The sequence below is a fragment of the Balaenoptera acutorostrata genome, chromosome 2, assembly GCF_949987535.1.
Source record: "Balaenoptera acutorostrata chromosome 2, mBalAcu1.1, whole genome shotgun sequence".
NCBI classification, from domain to species: Eukaryota; Metazoa; Chordata; class Mammalia; order Artiodactyla; family Balaenopteridae; genus Balaenoptera; species Balaenoptera acutorostrata.
In genome coordinates this window covers 33,617,805-33,635,432 of record NC_080065.1, presented here as the reverse complement: position 1 = coordinate 33,635,432, position 17,628 = coordinate 33,617,805, and the positions used below count along the sequence as shown (strand labels likewise).

General features: G+C 32.2%; 1 protein-coding gene across 5 annotated transcripts in view; it reads right to left on the bottom strand.

Moving 5' to 3' along the window:
• Positions 1–17,628, bottom strand: part of NIPBL (NIPBL cohesin loading factor) — a 203,777-nt gene that overhangs the window by 83,544 nt on the left and 102,605 nt on the right. For 4 of the 5 annotated variants that reach the window (XM_007192199.2, XM_057539728.1, XM_007192201.3 and 1 more), the window contains exons 9-10: positions 15,863–16,489; positions 8,353–9,978 (exon numbers count right to left, since the gene is read on the bottom strand). In XM_007192199.2, the coding sequence (XP_007192261.2) occupies positions 8,353–9,978; positions 15,863–16,489 (2,253 nt within the window). The remainder of the gene's footprint in view (positions 1–8,352; positions 9,979–15,862; positions 16,490–17,628) is intronic. The other variant, XM_057539730.1, reaches the window with a different exon arrangement.

Genomic DNA, 17,628 nt, shown 5'->3' with positions numbered 1-17,628 from the left:
GAAAGAGTTGGATTTTTGAAAAGATAAACAAAGTAGACTAGCCTTTAGCTATGCTTACCAAGAAAAAAAAAGACTCAAATAAATAAAATTAAAAATGAAAGGGGAGACAGTACAACTGATACCACACAAATACAAAGGACTGTAAGAGACTACTATGAACAATTATATACATCAACAAATTGGACAACCTAGAAGAATGAATAAATTCCTACAAACATATAATCTACCAAGATTAAATCATGAAGATATAGAAAATCTGAACAGACCAATTACTAGGTGACTGGTCCCAAAAACCTCCCAACAAAGAAACCCCCAGGACATATGACTTCACTGGTGAATTCTACCACAAGTTTAAAGAAGGATTAATAACCAAATCTTCTCAAACTCTTCTAAAAATAGAAGAGGAGGAAACACCTCCAAGCTCATTTTACAAAGTCAGCATTACCCTATACCAAAATCAGACAAGGGCACTACAAGAAAAGAAAATTACAGGGCAATATCCCTGATGAACAGAGATCCAGAAGTCCTCAACAAAATATTAGCAATAAAAAGATCACATACCATGATCAAATGTGATTTATTGCAGGGATGCAAGGAAGGTTCAACATCCACAAATCAATCAATGATACACCACGTTAACAAAATGAGGATAAAAATCATGATTATCTCAATAGATGCAGAAAAAAACATTTGACAAAATTCAACATCCATTCACAATAAAAACTCTCAACAAAATGGGTACAGAGGGAATGTACATCAACATTATAAAGGCCACATATGACAAGCCCCCAGCTAACATTATACTCAATGGTGAAAAGCTGAAAGCTTTCACTCTAAGATCAGGAACAAGATAAGGATGGCCACTCTTGCCACTTTTATAGTACTGAAAGTCCTAGACAGAGCAACTAGGCAAGAAAAAGAAATAAAAGGCATCCAAATCAGAAAGGAAGAAGTAAAACTGTCTCTATTTACAGATGACATGTTATTATACACAGAAAACCCTAAAGACTTCACCACAACTGATAGAACTAATAAACAAATTCAGTAAATTTGCAGGATACAAATTCAATATACAAAATTCAGTTCTTTTTTGATACACTAACAATAAACTATCAGAAAGAGAAATTAAGATAATTCCATTTATAACTGCGTCAAAAAGAATAAAATATCTAGGAATAAACTTAACCAAGGAGGTGAAAGATCTGTATACTGAAAACTGTAAGACATAGTTGATGAAAGAAACTGAAGAAGACACAAATAAATGGAAAAATATTCCATCCTCATGGACTGGAAGAATTAATATTGTTAAAATGTCCATACCACCCAAAGCAATCTACAGATTCAATCTAATCCAATCCCTATCAAAATTCCAATGGCATTTTTCAGAGAAATAGAACAAACAATCCTAAAATTTGTGTAGAACCACAAAACAGACAAAGAGTCAAGCAATCTTGAGAAAGAAGAACAAAGCTGGAGGCACCACACTTACTGATTTCAAACTATATTACAAAGCTACAGCAATTAAAGTGGTATGGTATTAGCATAAAAACAGAGACATAGATCAATGGAAGAGAACAGAGAGTCCAGAAATAAACTCATGCATATATGGTCAATTAATTTACCAAAAAGGTGCCAAGAATATTCAATGGGAAAATGATAGTCACTTCATTAAATCGTGTTGGAAAAACTGGACAGCCACATGCAAAAACATGAATCTGGACAGCTATCTTACACCATACACAAAAATCAACTCAAAATTGATTAAAGACTTGAATGTAAGACCCAAAACAATGAAATTCCTAGAAGAAAACATAGGCGGTAAGCTCCTTGACATTGGTCCTGGCAATGATTTCTACCAAAAGCAAAGACAACAAAAGCAAAAATAAACAAATGGGACTACATCAAACTTAAAAGCTTTTGCATAGCAAAGGAAATCATCAACAAAACAAGAAGGCAACCTACTGAATAGGAGAAAATATTTGCAAATCCAGTATCTGATAAGGGGCTAATATCTAAAACATATAAAGAATTCATATAACTCAATACGTAAAGTAACCAAACAATCCAATTAAAAAATGGGCAGAGGATCTGAATAGACATTTTTCCAAAGAAGACATACAGATGGCCAACAAGTATATGAAAAGGTGCTCAATATCACTAATCATGAGGGAAATGAAAATCAAAACCATGAGATATCACCTCACACCTGTTAGAATGGTTATTATGAAAATGACAACAAATAAGTGTTGATGAGAATGTGGAGAAAAGGGAACCCTTATGCACTGTTGATGGGAATGTAAATGGGTGCAGCTATTATGGAAAACAGTATGGAGGTTCCTTAAAAAATTAAAAATAGAACTACCATATGATTGGGCAATTCTACTTTTGGTTATATATCTGAAGGAAATGGAACCATTATCTCAAAGATATCTGCACTCCCATTTTCACTGTAGCAGTATTTATAATAGCCAAGACATGGGAAAAAAACCTACGTTGTTTAGCTCATTGATGGGTGAATAAAGAAAATGTGGCATATATACACAATGGGATATTATTCCACCAAAAAAAGAAGTTAATCCTGCCATTTGCAACAACATGGATGGACTCTGAGGGCATTATGCTAAGATAAATAAGTTAGAGAGAGAAAGACAAATACTGTATGATCTCACTTATACGTAGAATCTAACAAAAACAGAATTCACAGAAGCAAAGAACAGATTGATCTTTGCAATCTGTAGGAGGTGGATGAAATGGGTAAAGGCAGTCAAAAGGTAAAAACTTCCAGTTATAAGATAAGTAAGTTCTGGGAATGCAATGTACAGCATGAGATGATGGATGTTAACTAAACTTACTGTGGTAATCATTTCACAATAAACACATATAGTCAGCCCTTCATATCTGTGGATGGGGAACCTGCGGATATAAAGAGTTGACTGTATGATACCATTTTATATTAGGGACCTGAAAGCATCTGTGAGGGGTCCTGGAACCAACTCCCTGTGGATACTGAGAGATGACTGTATGTTAAATCATTATTTTATATACCTTAAACTAAAACAATGTTATATGTTAATTTTATCTCAATAAAACTGTAATGAAATAAATGATGGCAGCAATGTTTTCAGATATACACTGAATATAAAGTATGTATACACAAGTGAGACTTATCTTAAAAAATTACTTCATTAGATAAATTCAATTAAAAATGGGATGACTGCATTTCTTTATATAAAAAAACTAGACAAAGTTTAGCTCTAACTATAAGATTCACTTTGGTCTTCATAACTGCACAAAGTAGGAAAAAAATTGGTTTCTCTATTTTAAAAGTGAATGAACTTTGAATCAGAGCTTTGAAAGGCTATGATTTGTTGAAGGCTCTGATTCCAGTGCTCTTTGAACTACAATGTATAATGGGCTTAACGGAGAATTGTCAAAAGTTAGCACGTTAGTAGTCAAAGAATGCTATTTTTTTGTGGGTGCAGAAAAGGATCCGTATTAAAAAATTCATATTATATTGTATCATATTATATCATAGTATAGTACAGCATATACTGTTAACTCTAATATATATTACTCTAACATACTGAATTCTTAAAAAAACTACTGAAAACCTCCCCATACGAGAACTTGATACAGATATTAAGATAATGAATACCTACTTGATATACTATAATACATTATAATATGTATTATAACATACTATATTATACTACATACAATAATATTAAAATATATTAACTATTTAATATAATACTATGATATACTATACTGTTACAGTTATCAAGTAGGTATTCATTATCTTAATATCTGTATCACGCTCTTGTAGGGGTGGGATTCAATAACATTTCTCATTTTAGAATGAGAGAGAATTCAGTATGTTGGAGTAATGCGTATTTCTTCATAAATACTAGCGGGTTCTCTCAGAATTAATCATTTGTTTTCTCTCACCCTTCAACCATATATCTATTTCTACAGATAAGAAAACCTTATAGAAGCTATGTCCTTAGCTGGCCTGAGATAATGAATGGGAAGGAAAGAGAACACTGCTAGCAAACTTTAATACATTTAATTTTTATGAAAAAATTCTACTTAATGAATCTCTTTAAATCAATATTTATATCAATTATCTACTAAGTAATACTTGAACCAGAGAAATTCTATAAATAGAAATCATGGACAAAATTGTTCAAAGAATTGCTCTAAAATCACAACAGCCAAGTGTGTATTATGCCAACTTCTGTAATAAATATTCTCCAAAAACTTCCTAAAGATATAACTAATAATAAAGTCTTTAAGGAAACTAAAAGTTTTATTCTTTTAGAAAAGTATTTCATATATTGTTCAAATGAGCCAAAGTAAATTTCTACTGCAGCATAATTAAGGATTCTGAATATTATAATCATAACTACTTTACTGAGAATTTCTCGATTTAGAAATTCATAAACTATGCCAAAAATTCACTCTCAGAAACAGTACTTTCTCTCAGACTTACGAAGCCTAGAGTCCTAAACACAATCCAATGCTACATAAAAGGCAAAAACTAATTTCAGTGATCAACATTTTACTACAGTAGTAACTGAGGTGAAATAACTGCCTCTAATAATGACTGCAATCATTAACTAATCAAATGAGCACTATATTTTAAACACTGTTGACTATTAGAGCTGTTAGATAACTTTTTAGTTTAAAGGCCATGATCTCAAATAACAGATGGTATGTTATATTCTTGAAAGCAGTAAGTGCAAATGATGGAAAACAATACACTATTTAGAAGGAAGTAAGGGGAGGAAGAAGAAAAAGTGATTTCCTTGGATATAAAGCTTAGGTATTTTGAGACACTCAGGAATTGTAAGAAACCAAAATCAAATTGTTATAGTGTGTAATTACAAATAATACACTGTTAGCAACACATACTGCAAATCAGTTGATGATCATGCCCAGACTTAAAGATAGTATAAGTTTATATTTTAATTTGGAGACACACTGTACATTAGGGTATATTAGGATAATATTATGAGTAAAAATATTTTAACCATAAAGACATTATTTTTGGCATTTAATATACTGCTTGAAGTATATTTTAATAGATAGAAGATATTTTTTTTAATTTAAAGTTTTTACAAAGGTTATGTTGGTTCTCCACTCCCATCTCCCCTTGACAAGGAAGAAACAAGGTGATGGTAAAAAGACTGGGAAGATAACAGCCCCAGGAAATCAGAACAGAATGGATTCTGAGCCAATCTTGTAACAGCTATAGAGCAAAATAAAGGTAAAGAATAAATTAAACAGACATGAATATGAGTAGGTCTCCTTTGGAGCTTAACAAAAACTAGTAGTTGACAGGGTGGAAAGAGGTATTACAGAGTTCAGGGAACAGCTGAAAATTATGTAGCTTTTGAGCAAGGATCTACAGGTGGGAACATAAAAGATAAATACACAATTTTAATCTGCACACAAAAGCCTTTTCTAACATGGTAGCAATACAGTCTATTCATTCAACAGGCATTTAATATGCTCTTTTTATGTACTAGGTATTATGCTAGGTACTAGGGCATACACAGATCCCCACAGAAATAAAATTAAATGTAACAATGTCACTTTGCATTTAATAAGTTCACACAATAGACAAAAATAAGTAACCTATACTGGGAGTCATAAACCTATACCCCTACCATTCAAAATTTACCAGCTTAAAGCATATTCAAGGAACTTAAAATTACCCTAAAGGATGGCTATTTTAAATATGGATATCAGGTGAAACTTTATGGCTCTTCCAAGAAAGGAAAACCTACCAAGAATTCTGGCCCTAAGAATCAACAAAAAAGTATTCCAGCAATATTCAGTTTTTACTTAGAAAACACCAATATGTCAGAATATGTGATTTTCTGTGACTCTCCGAAGAAAATACCAAGTAATGTGTACTACAAAGGGTCAGTAATCCACAACTGGCCTTCCTATGCATGTAATTTAAAAAATCCACAATTATATACCTCTGCTATTGTTAACTTAGTAGCAGAGATCTAAAATAAAACCAAAATTAGTACATTACTGAAAAGCAGATATTAATTCTATGGTATAAATAAAGCCAAAAAGATATCTACGTGGGATCCTGAAATGAACCTAAGCGTTGATGAAAAGGTTCACTTAATACAGTTGCATATATATTGATATATGTGTGTGTATATACATACATGCACATGCATACACACAAACACCATACTCTAACAGGCAGACACACCCAGATTAGTTACTCACTAACATCAACATATCAAGTATATACGTTTGTGTTAAAGGTATATTTAGGAAAAACATTGGATTAGTACTAAAAACTTTGTATTCACAAGCAATGAAATTACATGTGGAAAAAACCAGGAGAAATAATACAGCAGTTACTAATTAGGAGCTATATTCATTTCTTGATATTCAGCTGTAAGGATTCTTTGTTAGAACAGAGCTTAGAAAAGCAAGGCTGGCATAAATAAGCTGACAGAGGGCAGGGGAGAAAAAGATGGTCTAGATCAAGGGGACAAGAGGGTACCACTTTCCATCTTTCCATCTGACTCTTCTACAATTGTATAACTTATACTCTTTAGTTTATATATATAAGACACTCCCAAACTTTCAGTGAAAATTAATAAAGACAATCTTTATCTAAAAGACAACAATTCTAGTGCAAGCCACTACATTCTAACAAGCTCTTTTACCTAAACAATTCTGAAAAGATGCATTCAAGTTAAACACTAAAGACTATTAATTAAAGCTAAAATCTTAATTAATTTTTATAGATCTGACAGCCATAATTTAAAATCTGAAAGCTTCACTAAAATAGTACAAATATTAGTGATTCAGAGGCAATCTTTTTTCATTTTTGAAAGACAAAACCAAATAAATTAACAGTGAGAAAGTAAACGTTTGAGAAGACAAGAATAAAAAGATTAGTCGTGACACGTTATTTCTTCGAATAGAGTTCTTAGTAGTAATACTGTTTTCAACGAGCTTTTTTTGATAGAGAAGGTACAAAGGCATTTTACAAAACTAATAACCAATACACCTTCTGTATCTCCTAATACATTAAGTGCAGTTACACAACTTTCTGTGATGATGCAAATGTTCTCTCTCTGCATTAATAAGGTAAACACTTGTCACATGTTGCTACTGAGAATATAAATTTTAAATTGTATCTAGTTTAAACTTAATAGCCTAAAGAGGCTAGTGACTGTCATATTGGAAATCACAACTCTAGAGTTTCATGTATTTGTTAATAAGTATAAATCTAAGTTCTTAATGAACTTCTTTCACAGAATGTGAATTTAAAAATCAAACTATCACCTCTGTTGCCTTAAAAACTATATCCCAATCTACTTATATTGCACAGGCTAAACAGGCCTTACCACACAGCATCATTAAATTTTATATATACATATATAAAAAAATAGTATACAAAGGAACACAAAATTATATTTTCTATACAAACTGCCACTGTATTCTCAGCACTTAAGACATTTTTTTCCTCCTGAAAACAATACTATTTATGTAACCAGAGAATTTAACTCAGAACCATGAGAAAAAAACCCACAAAAAACCCCCAAACCAAAACAAAAAAACCCCAAACAAATAAAAATACCAAAAAACCTTTAAAACTGATGATTTAACCCAATTTAAGAGGTAACTACCATTCCCTATTACTCTTCCATAGAAAAGGGCAAAACTACGTATTTTAAAAAATAAAACATTCATAACTAATCACCTCCTCCACAAAAAGATGAAATAACCTTTTACATAACTTTCTAAACTATATACATTCAAACTATTCATCAGTAATTAACTCAGAGATAGGTCTGTGAGAAAACAATATTAAGAGACACTTAATATTCTTAAAAGAATTTATAATATTGAGTTTTGTATACCACATAGCTTTACTGAGACTTTAGAAATTAAAACTCAGTCAATTTATTACCTCATTATAGAGAATGGATTCTCTCTACAGTCAAAATAACTTTTTAAAAAGTTGTTAAATACATCTATTTCAGTCATCCATTCGAATCCTTCACTTGATTAGCAAGCAACTTTCAAAAATACTGAAATAATTAAACAGCAAAAGGAACTCTTCTCTGTGAACCAACAGTAAAAATCATGACTACGGTGAGTAGTAGGGGTGGGAGAAAAAGAATTTTCAATGAGAACTTTTTATCTATATTACTGCAAATAATTTCACTGTGGTTTTATATTGTTCTTTTTCCATGCAGTAGTGTTTCAATTTTTGTAAATTTCCATTTTTTTAATCCATAGTAACCCTAAAACTTAAAAGAAAACTCACTAGAACACAGATGACATCAGAGTAAGTATTCTTACCTTTATTTGACTTTGATGGTTTATTCTTGATAGGTTTAAGGGAACTTCTTGATTTATCCTCTCTATCTTTAATAAGTTTCTGAACATCATCCAAAGACAGTTTTTGCAGGACTACTACAGGCTTAGCTCCTTTATTTAGATCTTCAACTAATCCCATTTTTTCTACTTTGTCTTTCTGCTCTCCTTTCATTTCCATTTTCTTTGTCTCCTGAGTAATATTGCCATCTTTATCCCTCTTGATTTTTGGAATGACAAAATTTTTCAATGCACCAGACCTGCCCCCCAACAAATAACTTGGAAATTCTGCCTTATTGTCAGGGTGTGTTTTATTACTGTCTACTTTACTCTTGTTACCCTCTGTCCTTTTGTCATCTTTACTATTTGGTGATTTAAAACCAGGCTTATCAGGTCTTGATTTATTAGAATCTCCTTGTTTAACACGAGGACTGTCAGGTCTTGCTTTCTGCTCCCCAGAAGATGGTCTTTCCCGTGAGTCCCCTGATTCATGTCTATGTTTTCTTTCTATTTTATCAGGTTTTGAAACATCAGATTTAATGCCATGTTCATTTCTACTAGAGGATCTCAATGTTTCTGGTCTTCGAACCCTAGATTGATCCCCCCGATGTCGCTCAGATTCACTCCTGTCATCTGACTTTTGTTTACTATCATGGTCACGTCTTAGTGACTCAGAAATAGATCGCCCATCAGGTCTCTGCTTTAAGGCTTCAGCTCTTTCTGATTTTAACCGAGGTGAATCAGATTTAATGTCCTGTTTATGTTTAGACACTTCAGGTTTTTTCTCTGTTGTTGGCTTTCCAGAATCCCTCCTATTTTCATGCCTATGTTTTGGTGTTTCAGGCCGACCTTCATTTTTTTGCTTTGGAGTTTCAGGTCGGCCCTCACCTTTCTGCTTTGGAGTTTCAGGCCGTCCATCACCCTTTTGTTTTGGGGTTTCAGGATGCCCATCACTCTTTTGTTTTGGAGTTTCAGGTCGGCTTTCACCCTTTTGCTTTGGGGTTTCGGGTCTTGACTTTGTTGTTTCTGATCGGCCATTATTTTGTTTGTTGTCATTTAACTTTGTGTCAGACACTCTGTTTTCATTCTGTTTAGGCTCGGCTGTGGTGCTCTCATTTTGTCTGGATTCGATCATTCTGCTCTCATTCTGTTTAGGTTCTTCTGTTTGTACCTCAATTTTAGTTTCTATCTTACTTTCACTAGATTTTGTCTCTACCAATCTGTTTTCATTTGGTTTAGACTCTGCCAATCTACTTTCGTTTTGTTTCACTTCACTCTTTAAAAGCTCAGGATCAGACTTTTTTTTAGGAGTCTCAGGATGGTTTTCTGGTGTAGATTTAAGATTTCCAATAATATCTTCCTGAAGAACAGAAATAGGTGCATCATTACATTGTTTGATTTCTTCAGGCTTTTTTATGGAGTCTGAATCCTGAGTTACAGAGGCCTGAGAGTCCACTCTTCCTGCCTGATGAAGATCAATGCTAACCATTAATGCTGGCCTTGACCCATTTCCCGTAGAACCCGTCTCCTGAGAAGCTGGTCTATTACCTCCTGTAGCACCCCCAGCCTCCTGTGGGTAAGAATCTTGTTTTCTTTTTTTCAAAGGCTTATCTGAAATTCAAAGATAAATATTCAGTATCAGTAATAGACATATATTCTCATCTTATTAAAAACCATATGGACTTTGACTATTTTTTAAAGTCACATTTTTAAAAAATGTGGTGAATGCAAATGTCAATATGCATATATAAAATAGTAGGCACGAATGGCATAGTACTTTTAAACCAAGGTTTGAGGAAATATTCATGCTTGCTGTACCTCAATAAATATTAGCGAGTATAGTATAAAGATCACTTAAACTGCTAACTGAATAAAAACTACAAAGAGCCCCAAATCTGCCAACATACAAAACAGGGTGCTTTTGTCACATGTAAGAAAAGTATGGAAAAGAATAAAACTCAAAAGAAAATAGAAATCATGCCACTGGAAAAAAGGTAAATGAGGAGAGTAAGAAAAAAAAAAGAATTTAATAGTTTGTTATTAACCTTTGATCCAGGATTCAAATTCTTCAAGGTGTCAACAGCACAAATGGAATTTAAAAGCTAACACACAGTTAGAAGTATCTTTAGACAAGGAAACATAATTATAAAAATGAGAAGCATATAATAAGAACTTTTTAGATAAACTCTATCTTTCTTAAGCAACTTCAACTGAAGAAAAATGCTTCAGCTCTTCAACATAAAGTTCTAGGGGTCTATATACTGGCTTAATAAGAAATTATTTACAGTATTTATGTGCAATTTAATGACAAAAATACACACAAACACAAATCTACCACTATAATAAAATGTCATGGTATTTTTAACAGCTATGTATTTCAGTGCATGATTCCACTTGACTCAAGAGGCTCCTAGGTCATTTTCTATAAATTGAATTTCCAATTAGGTCTTGGGAATCATAACATGATATATAACTATAACATTATAGCACCCTGAGACTTTGCCTGCTTTAATGATACTTGCTGAATTGCCTGGCTGTTTTAAAAGTTATTTTTAATCTTTTTTTTTTATTCAGGAGAATCTTTAGATTCTCTTAATACTATTCATTCATTAATGTGATACAGTATCATTTAAGGAAAAGATCACAAGGTGAAAAGTCAAAATGACCACTAAAAATAGCCCCTTAATATTAGGGAACCAAGTTCTGAAAAAAATGTTTTTAATAGTAATGATGCTTTTATACACCAAAGTTTCATCATTTTGTTTTGAAAGTGAGAAGCAGCAGTCCCTTACAGCTTACAACCTAATCAAATATTACTAAAATTTGCTTCAGATATTTGCCAGTAATGTTTTGAAGAACTAAGCCATTCTGCTTTTTCAGTAATTCAGAAGTCAAATCATCACATATACTCCACTTGCAAAATAACTACACGATGATAATAATAAAGTATATCGTCATTAAACTGTTTTCCCTAGTTAAAACTAGCCTGGTAAGAACTTATATGAAGCTTTCTGCATCAATACCTAAGAAAAAAGCACTTGGAATACTAATTTATAGAATTTTGCTTTAGAATGTTCTGCCACACAAAATCATCTTTATACGTTGCCAAAGGGCACACCAAATAATTATTTCCTCAAAAACAGGGTGCTTTGTAACCTTGTACTTATCCCTTAAACTTTTATGATAAGCATTTAGAAAAAAAATTTAAGGATCTAGAAATTTAAATAGTATAATCTAATCTAAGATTTTTATATTTTTAAATGAAATATGCTTTATGAAAGTCATTAAAATGGTAACCTAAGCATACTTAAGAACTATTAATAACATAGATCTCAGGCATCTGAAGAGCTCTCTTAAGAGATCTGTGGCTCATCCTTCTATTAATATGAACAATCTGTCTTTCAGAAGAACATTAAAATAACCTGAAGGCTAAATTTTAAAAGATTACAAAATACTTAATAATTAATAGATCATTAACCTCATTCTAATTTATCTTTCATTATTAAAATGGAAATTTAGCAAAGAGTTTAATTTCAAAGAAATTATGTTCGATTTAGTTATCTTTATAGATGCTATGATTATTTATAATAAAAACATGAAAAGCATTTGCACATGAGTGATGTATGAAGATTGGGGAAGATCTTATAATTTTCTCTACTATGCATAAAATATTGCTAAATATGAAGTTTTAACTTTTCAACTACTGAAAGGTACTACACCTCTTCTGTAAAACCTGGAAAAATTCCATTACTGCTGCAAGGACTCTTGGATACGTTAAGAGCACGCAGGTTCTGATTCACTTCATCTGATTCAGTTCCACCATGAACTTATTCCTGTAAAGTGGCTCTGAATCTGCACAGGCCACTTTTGTCTATTCACTTTTGTTATCAGTGTTCATTACATAATAATCTTCACCTAATGATGGAAAGCCATCTCTATGAAGAATAATTTTAATATTTGGGACACTATTACCTGTAAGCCCTCTAAAGCACTGGGAACCATAAAATTAGCTATCAAAATACAGGTGTTCCTGAAGAAAATGCATACAAAAAGATATAATTTTAAGACCAACAACACTTGTCATCTTGATGCTGATATTTTGAAAATAGTATCTGGCCCTTAAAGAAATTGTGAACTCAATTGTGCTTGTACGAAACAAACTATATCACTTGCCTAAATCTACAAGTGATAAATGAAAACCCTTAAAGCAAAAAGCAGAACAATTGTACACACAATAGCCAATTATAAAAAATGAAAACGTCCCATCCCTAAACCACAGTACAGGCTAAGTGACTAACTGTCCTATTCCTGTCCCAAATCCCAGTCTCTTATTCCAAATGACAATAGATAATAATTTACTTCTAATCAGGGTTATAGTGCAAGAATATTTTAACATCATAAAAAACATTAGTGAAGCTAGACCATTCCTCATACTTGCTAACATGGAAAGTGGACCTTGGGAAAAGATGAAACAGGCAAAGATGAACAAAGAAACCCCCTCTTTAACAAGAGAAAGCAGGAATTTTCAGCACATGGAGATATTAATGTCTATGACAGCTCATCCCAGAAGCAAAGAAAAAGAGCCTTTTGAAATTAATTTATGTAATTACAGATGTTAAAAGTTTGAGCAAAAGATTGAGAAGAAGGTCCTTTAGGAATATTATAAAATATTAGGTTGCACAGAATTAACCTATCAGTGTATATAAATCTCTCCAAAGAAGAGAGAACAGGCCAAAGGAACATAAATATCTAGCAGCCAGAAAAGTGTCTTCTGTGTGTGGAACAGAGGTGTATTAGGTTATACCACAGCCTACGTAAAATATTTCTAAGCGTATTCTATCTCTTTTCCTGAATTCCATAGTTATCAAACAACCATGTTTGCCAAACTTTCTAATCTATTTACAAGGTACAGGTTTTTGATTTCTGGTCTATTGAGGGGAATGCTTCATTCATTCGTAACAAATGAATATAATGGGAAACAAGCTCAGAACCTAGAGCAGAGAGCCCTCAGTAAAACCATGTATACCACACAAGTAGTCTTGTTTGCTCCTTGCTACCAGCAATAAAATAGTTATAAAAAAGTACTCAGTGCCAAACCTTAGAATACAGTAAATATCAATTTTACGATATACAGTAGTTCTAAAATGCAGTGGTAGCTAGTGATAAATTCAATTCAAAGAAGTATTTCATCTCTCAAGGGCCGACTGTAAGACTACCACTTCAGAAAACTTTACTTTTATTTATGACCTCACCTATAAACTTAGAGCAACATACCAACCCTTTAATCTTTCCAAAATCTCAAGATAACTGCTTATATATAAAACACTATCTCATCATACAATGCAGAAATTGAATATAAAATGACAAGATACAAATGTTAGCTGGTACCTAAAATTCCAAAGGTTTTCAAATAAAGCTGTCAGAAGACAAGTTAGAGATGACAGCACTAATATGAGGTCGGCCAAATCAGCATAACCAATTTGGGAAAAACCATCTAAATCAAACTGAAAATCAGAGAGTTCATCTTTTCCCTTGAATCTTAATAGAACCAGATACCTCTGTAAGTCAAATTACATTGTTTCAAAATTGTAAGTCAACTTTGCTCACTCAACTTTTCAGCTATCTTTGTTATAGTCACACCATCAGAGATTACAGAGAAAACTGATAATTAAAATTAAAATATACGTAACAAGTGTCAGGAAGAACAGTATGCTGTTTGTCGATTTTGTTTTAATCTCCCAAAGAAAAGTTAGTAGTCTAAAATAAGTTTGCTAACATGCAATTAGCATTATTTACTATCCTTATTTCCATTCAGTTTTTAAAAGTAAAAACTTTGGTTTTAACAAATATGATACTGTAAAAGTTCAAAAAAGTAAGAAAAAAAGTTCACCATTTCCTCTGTTTTCGTTCCTACCAACAATTAGGTCATTAAAAAAAGATTATACTCCTTTTAAAGAATATAATTTTCCAAAACACAGATTAAAACGTCATGCAAAAGTTCAGTTTGCAAGGCAACTAATTATTTCTTGGTCAAGAAATTACAATTGTATATGTTTTCTGCAAAACTGTCACAGGACTCAGGAATTTTGGAAAGGTTAATATTATTGAGAGCAGCTGAATAATACTGCTCTCTTCATTTGACATGCATATACTTTTATAAGTGGTTAGAGGAAGAGATATATATTGGAACCCATAGAGTTACTTCCTAAATCCCACACTACTAAGCAAAGAGAAAAAGGGCAAGCAACACTTTATTTCTTCTTTAACGTCCATGATTTGTTAGTTAAAAACAAAACAAAAAAACAACACCAGTTCCCTAGCCAATAAAATGAAGATTTCTAGCAATCTCTTTATTTGCATCTACCCGTGATTTATGCACTTAGCAAACACTGTAGTACAACAATTACCAAATACAGTAACGTTAAAAAGAGACAAATGATAGACAGGAAACATAATACGAATCTTCAGCATGTTTCTTAGCAGAGGAACACAATTATCTAAAAATGATCCTGTCACATAATGAACAAGATCATAGATAAAAATGAGCTCTAGTCAACATCAAGAAGTTTTGCTTTATAATGACCAAATAGAAACTCTAAGAACTATAAATCAATCTAGAATATTGAACTATAAAATTAAATCTTAAAGTATTCTTTGGTTTGAATGGTCAAATATGTATATGCCTCTACTGTAGAGACATCAAATTCATAAATTACTAATTTCAACCACTGATTCATTAGTCTCTCTAAAAATTTAAGAGATTTTATACATAATGTTCACCAAATAATCAAGGAATTAACAAAACTTACTTTGATTATAATTTTTTATAAAGCACAAAAAGAAAGCCCATAAACTCATAGAACAGGTGTCTTGAAAATCCATCCTAATACACGAGTCAGACAAAAGAGAACACTTAACCATAATCACCAACAAAAGATCCCTGATTCTTAAAGTCTGCTATTTCATATTAACTTAAAATTCTTTCCTAATTTGTTTACTTAAAAAAAAATTCGCATTATTAAGAGATGACAGAATTAGAAACTAAGTGAAAAATCTAACTGCATAATAAACATACACATAAACTTTTCTTAAATGTACTGATTCAAAATAATTCTATAGCGGTTAACCTTGCTTTGGTAGAAAAAATGTGAAGATGCAAAATTATATTAACCTAACTTGTGGAAAACACATGTAATATAGAAATGCTAATGTTCATTTTAGTAGACAAGCACAGATAAAATCACTTGGTATATAACAGGTGACAGATGTGTCATATAGAATTACCATATCTCAGATAGTGGTTTTAGATAAAAAATGAAATTAAGACTTTAACTTCTGAGGGATGAGCATTTTAGTAATAAAACCATAATTGAGGAGAAACATTAAAAATTATAAAATATAATGAGAAAAAAAAGAGTTACTTTAAAAAACTTTTTTGACATTATAATTAAATATTTGCCGAGAGCATGAAGTGGTAGTAATGAGACTATTTTACCTTTATCTTGAACTTCTTTTGAAAAGCGCTCCCTTTCAATAGCCGATTCTCTCTCTATTCGCTCAATTTCAGCCAATGCATCCAATTCCACTTCATCATATATAGGTCCCTGTTGTGATACCTGTTGCTGATTCTGTACCACAGAAGTCTGGGGCTGTTTTGTAGCAACTGAAGTGTTCTGTTGTAAAACAGGCACTTGATTTGCTGGAAGGAATGCTGTTTGTTCTTGCTGCGACAAACACTGAGCAGCATTTAATGGGCGGTTTACATCCTGTGGAGTAATGGGTGTTTTTGAAGTCTGTCCTGGGTACTGCACATTAAAAGGAATATCATTTTCTGAAACATTGCTATTTTCCATACCAGAAAGCATATCCTCTTGCTGGTCCATGTCTGAAGACCTTACTCGAGAAAGTCTTAATGTAAGTTTAGTAGAGTCCTTGGATGGAGAGCTAATGATATCATACATTGCAGCTTTCTCACTCTGGTCTTTTTCATCCTTGCCTAATTTCATTTTCTTTTGCTTCTTTTGTTTTCTTTCTGGAGAATCTAACAAGATGTCTGGTGGAACATCTCGAGGTGATGAGCAAGGTAGAGACTGAGACTGTAGGATTAAAGGTGGTCTTGATCCTAGAAAAACAATTCAACCGGAATGAACAGTTGTGCTAGTTTTACATTTTCAGACAATGTGATAGACATATTAAATAAGTGACAATACAGTACCGCTAGAAAAAATGTTAAATTATCTCATCCAAGCTACTTATTTACAGAACATGAAAAGAAAGCCTAAAGATGTGTCCCCCATGGTCTTTTAGCTTGCTGGTATATGATCCAGGTTTGAATTAAAATATGAGTATTCCATCTTCCAGACCAGTATTATTTCTATTTTTTCATGCAAAAAATATAAATACTTAGCTTGAAAATGGCAAAAGACTTCACTATTTCTAAAGATGCAACACAAATATTTTGGGTATGATCATCTCTATTCTCTCACTTATTATCTAGGAAAACTGACGTGTCTAAAGTAAAAATAAGTCTGTCAAATTACAAAAAAATAAAAAAATTAATCCTAGGGTGTACACTCACAGGAATACTTAATGGTATAAGAAAAAGGAAGTGGGAAAAATTACAATGATCAGTCTTCACTTACTTAACAAATTGGTGGTAAAGTATTCATTTATACCTTTATGTGGTCTTCTCTTTCTCCCTCCACTTAACATCGTTCACATACTCTCTTCAGCTTGCTAATCCTCCTTTTATTAGAAAAATATGCAGGTCCAGCAAATAAAATATCTTCAGCCCAGATCCCATTAAATTAAACACTATACGATATAAGGAAGTGTTAAAAGTAAGCTAATCGAATGGGAAAATTTTTCCTAGTTAACAAGCTGCCAATGAGGAAAAACTGCATCAATATGCTTCAGAAATAAAAGTATAATTGTATCTGAATAATATATACATTTCTTTGAATTAGATTATAAAAATTTTAAAAACCCATAGGAAATTATAAAAATCAGTCAAGCTAAAAGTGCTTTATATGGTTGGCCAAAAAATGTTCATTCGGGTTTTCCATAACATCTTACACGTTATAACACATCATACTGCCTTTTTGTTTAAAGTTTACGTGTCACATTATATATATTTTAGAACAAACTTTAAATTCCAACAATTTATCTAAAAATTAAACTAGGCTAATTGAAGATGCATTCAACCTTCAAAACTAGTTGGAAAACCACCTCACGAACAGAAATAGAGGCTTCTGATGACTA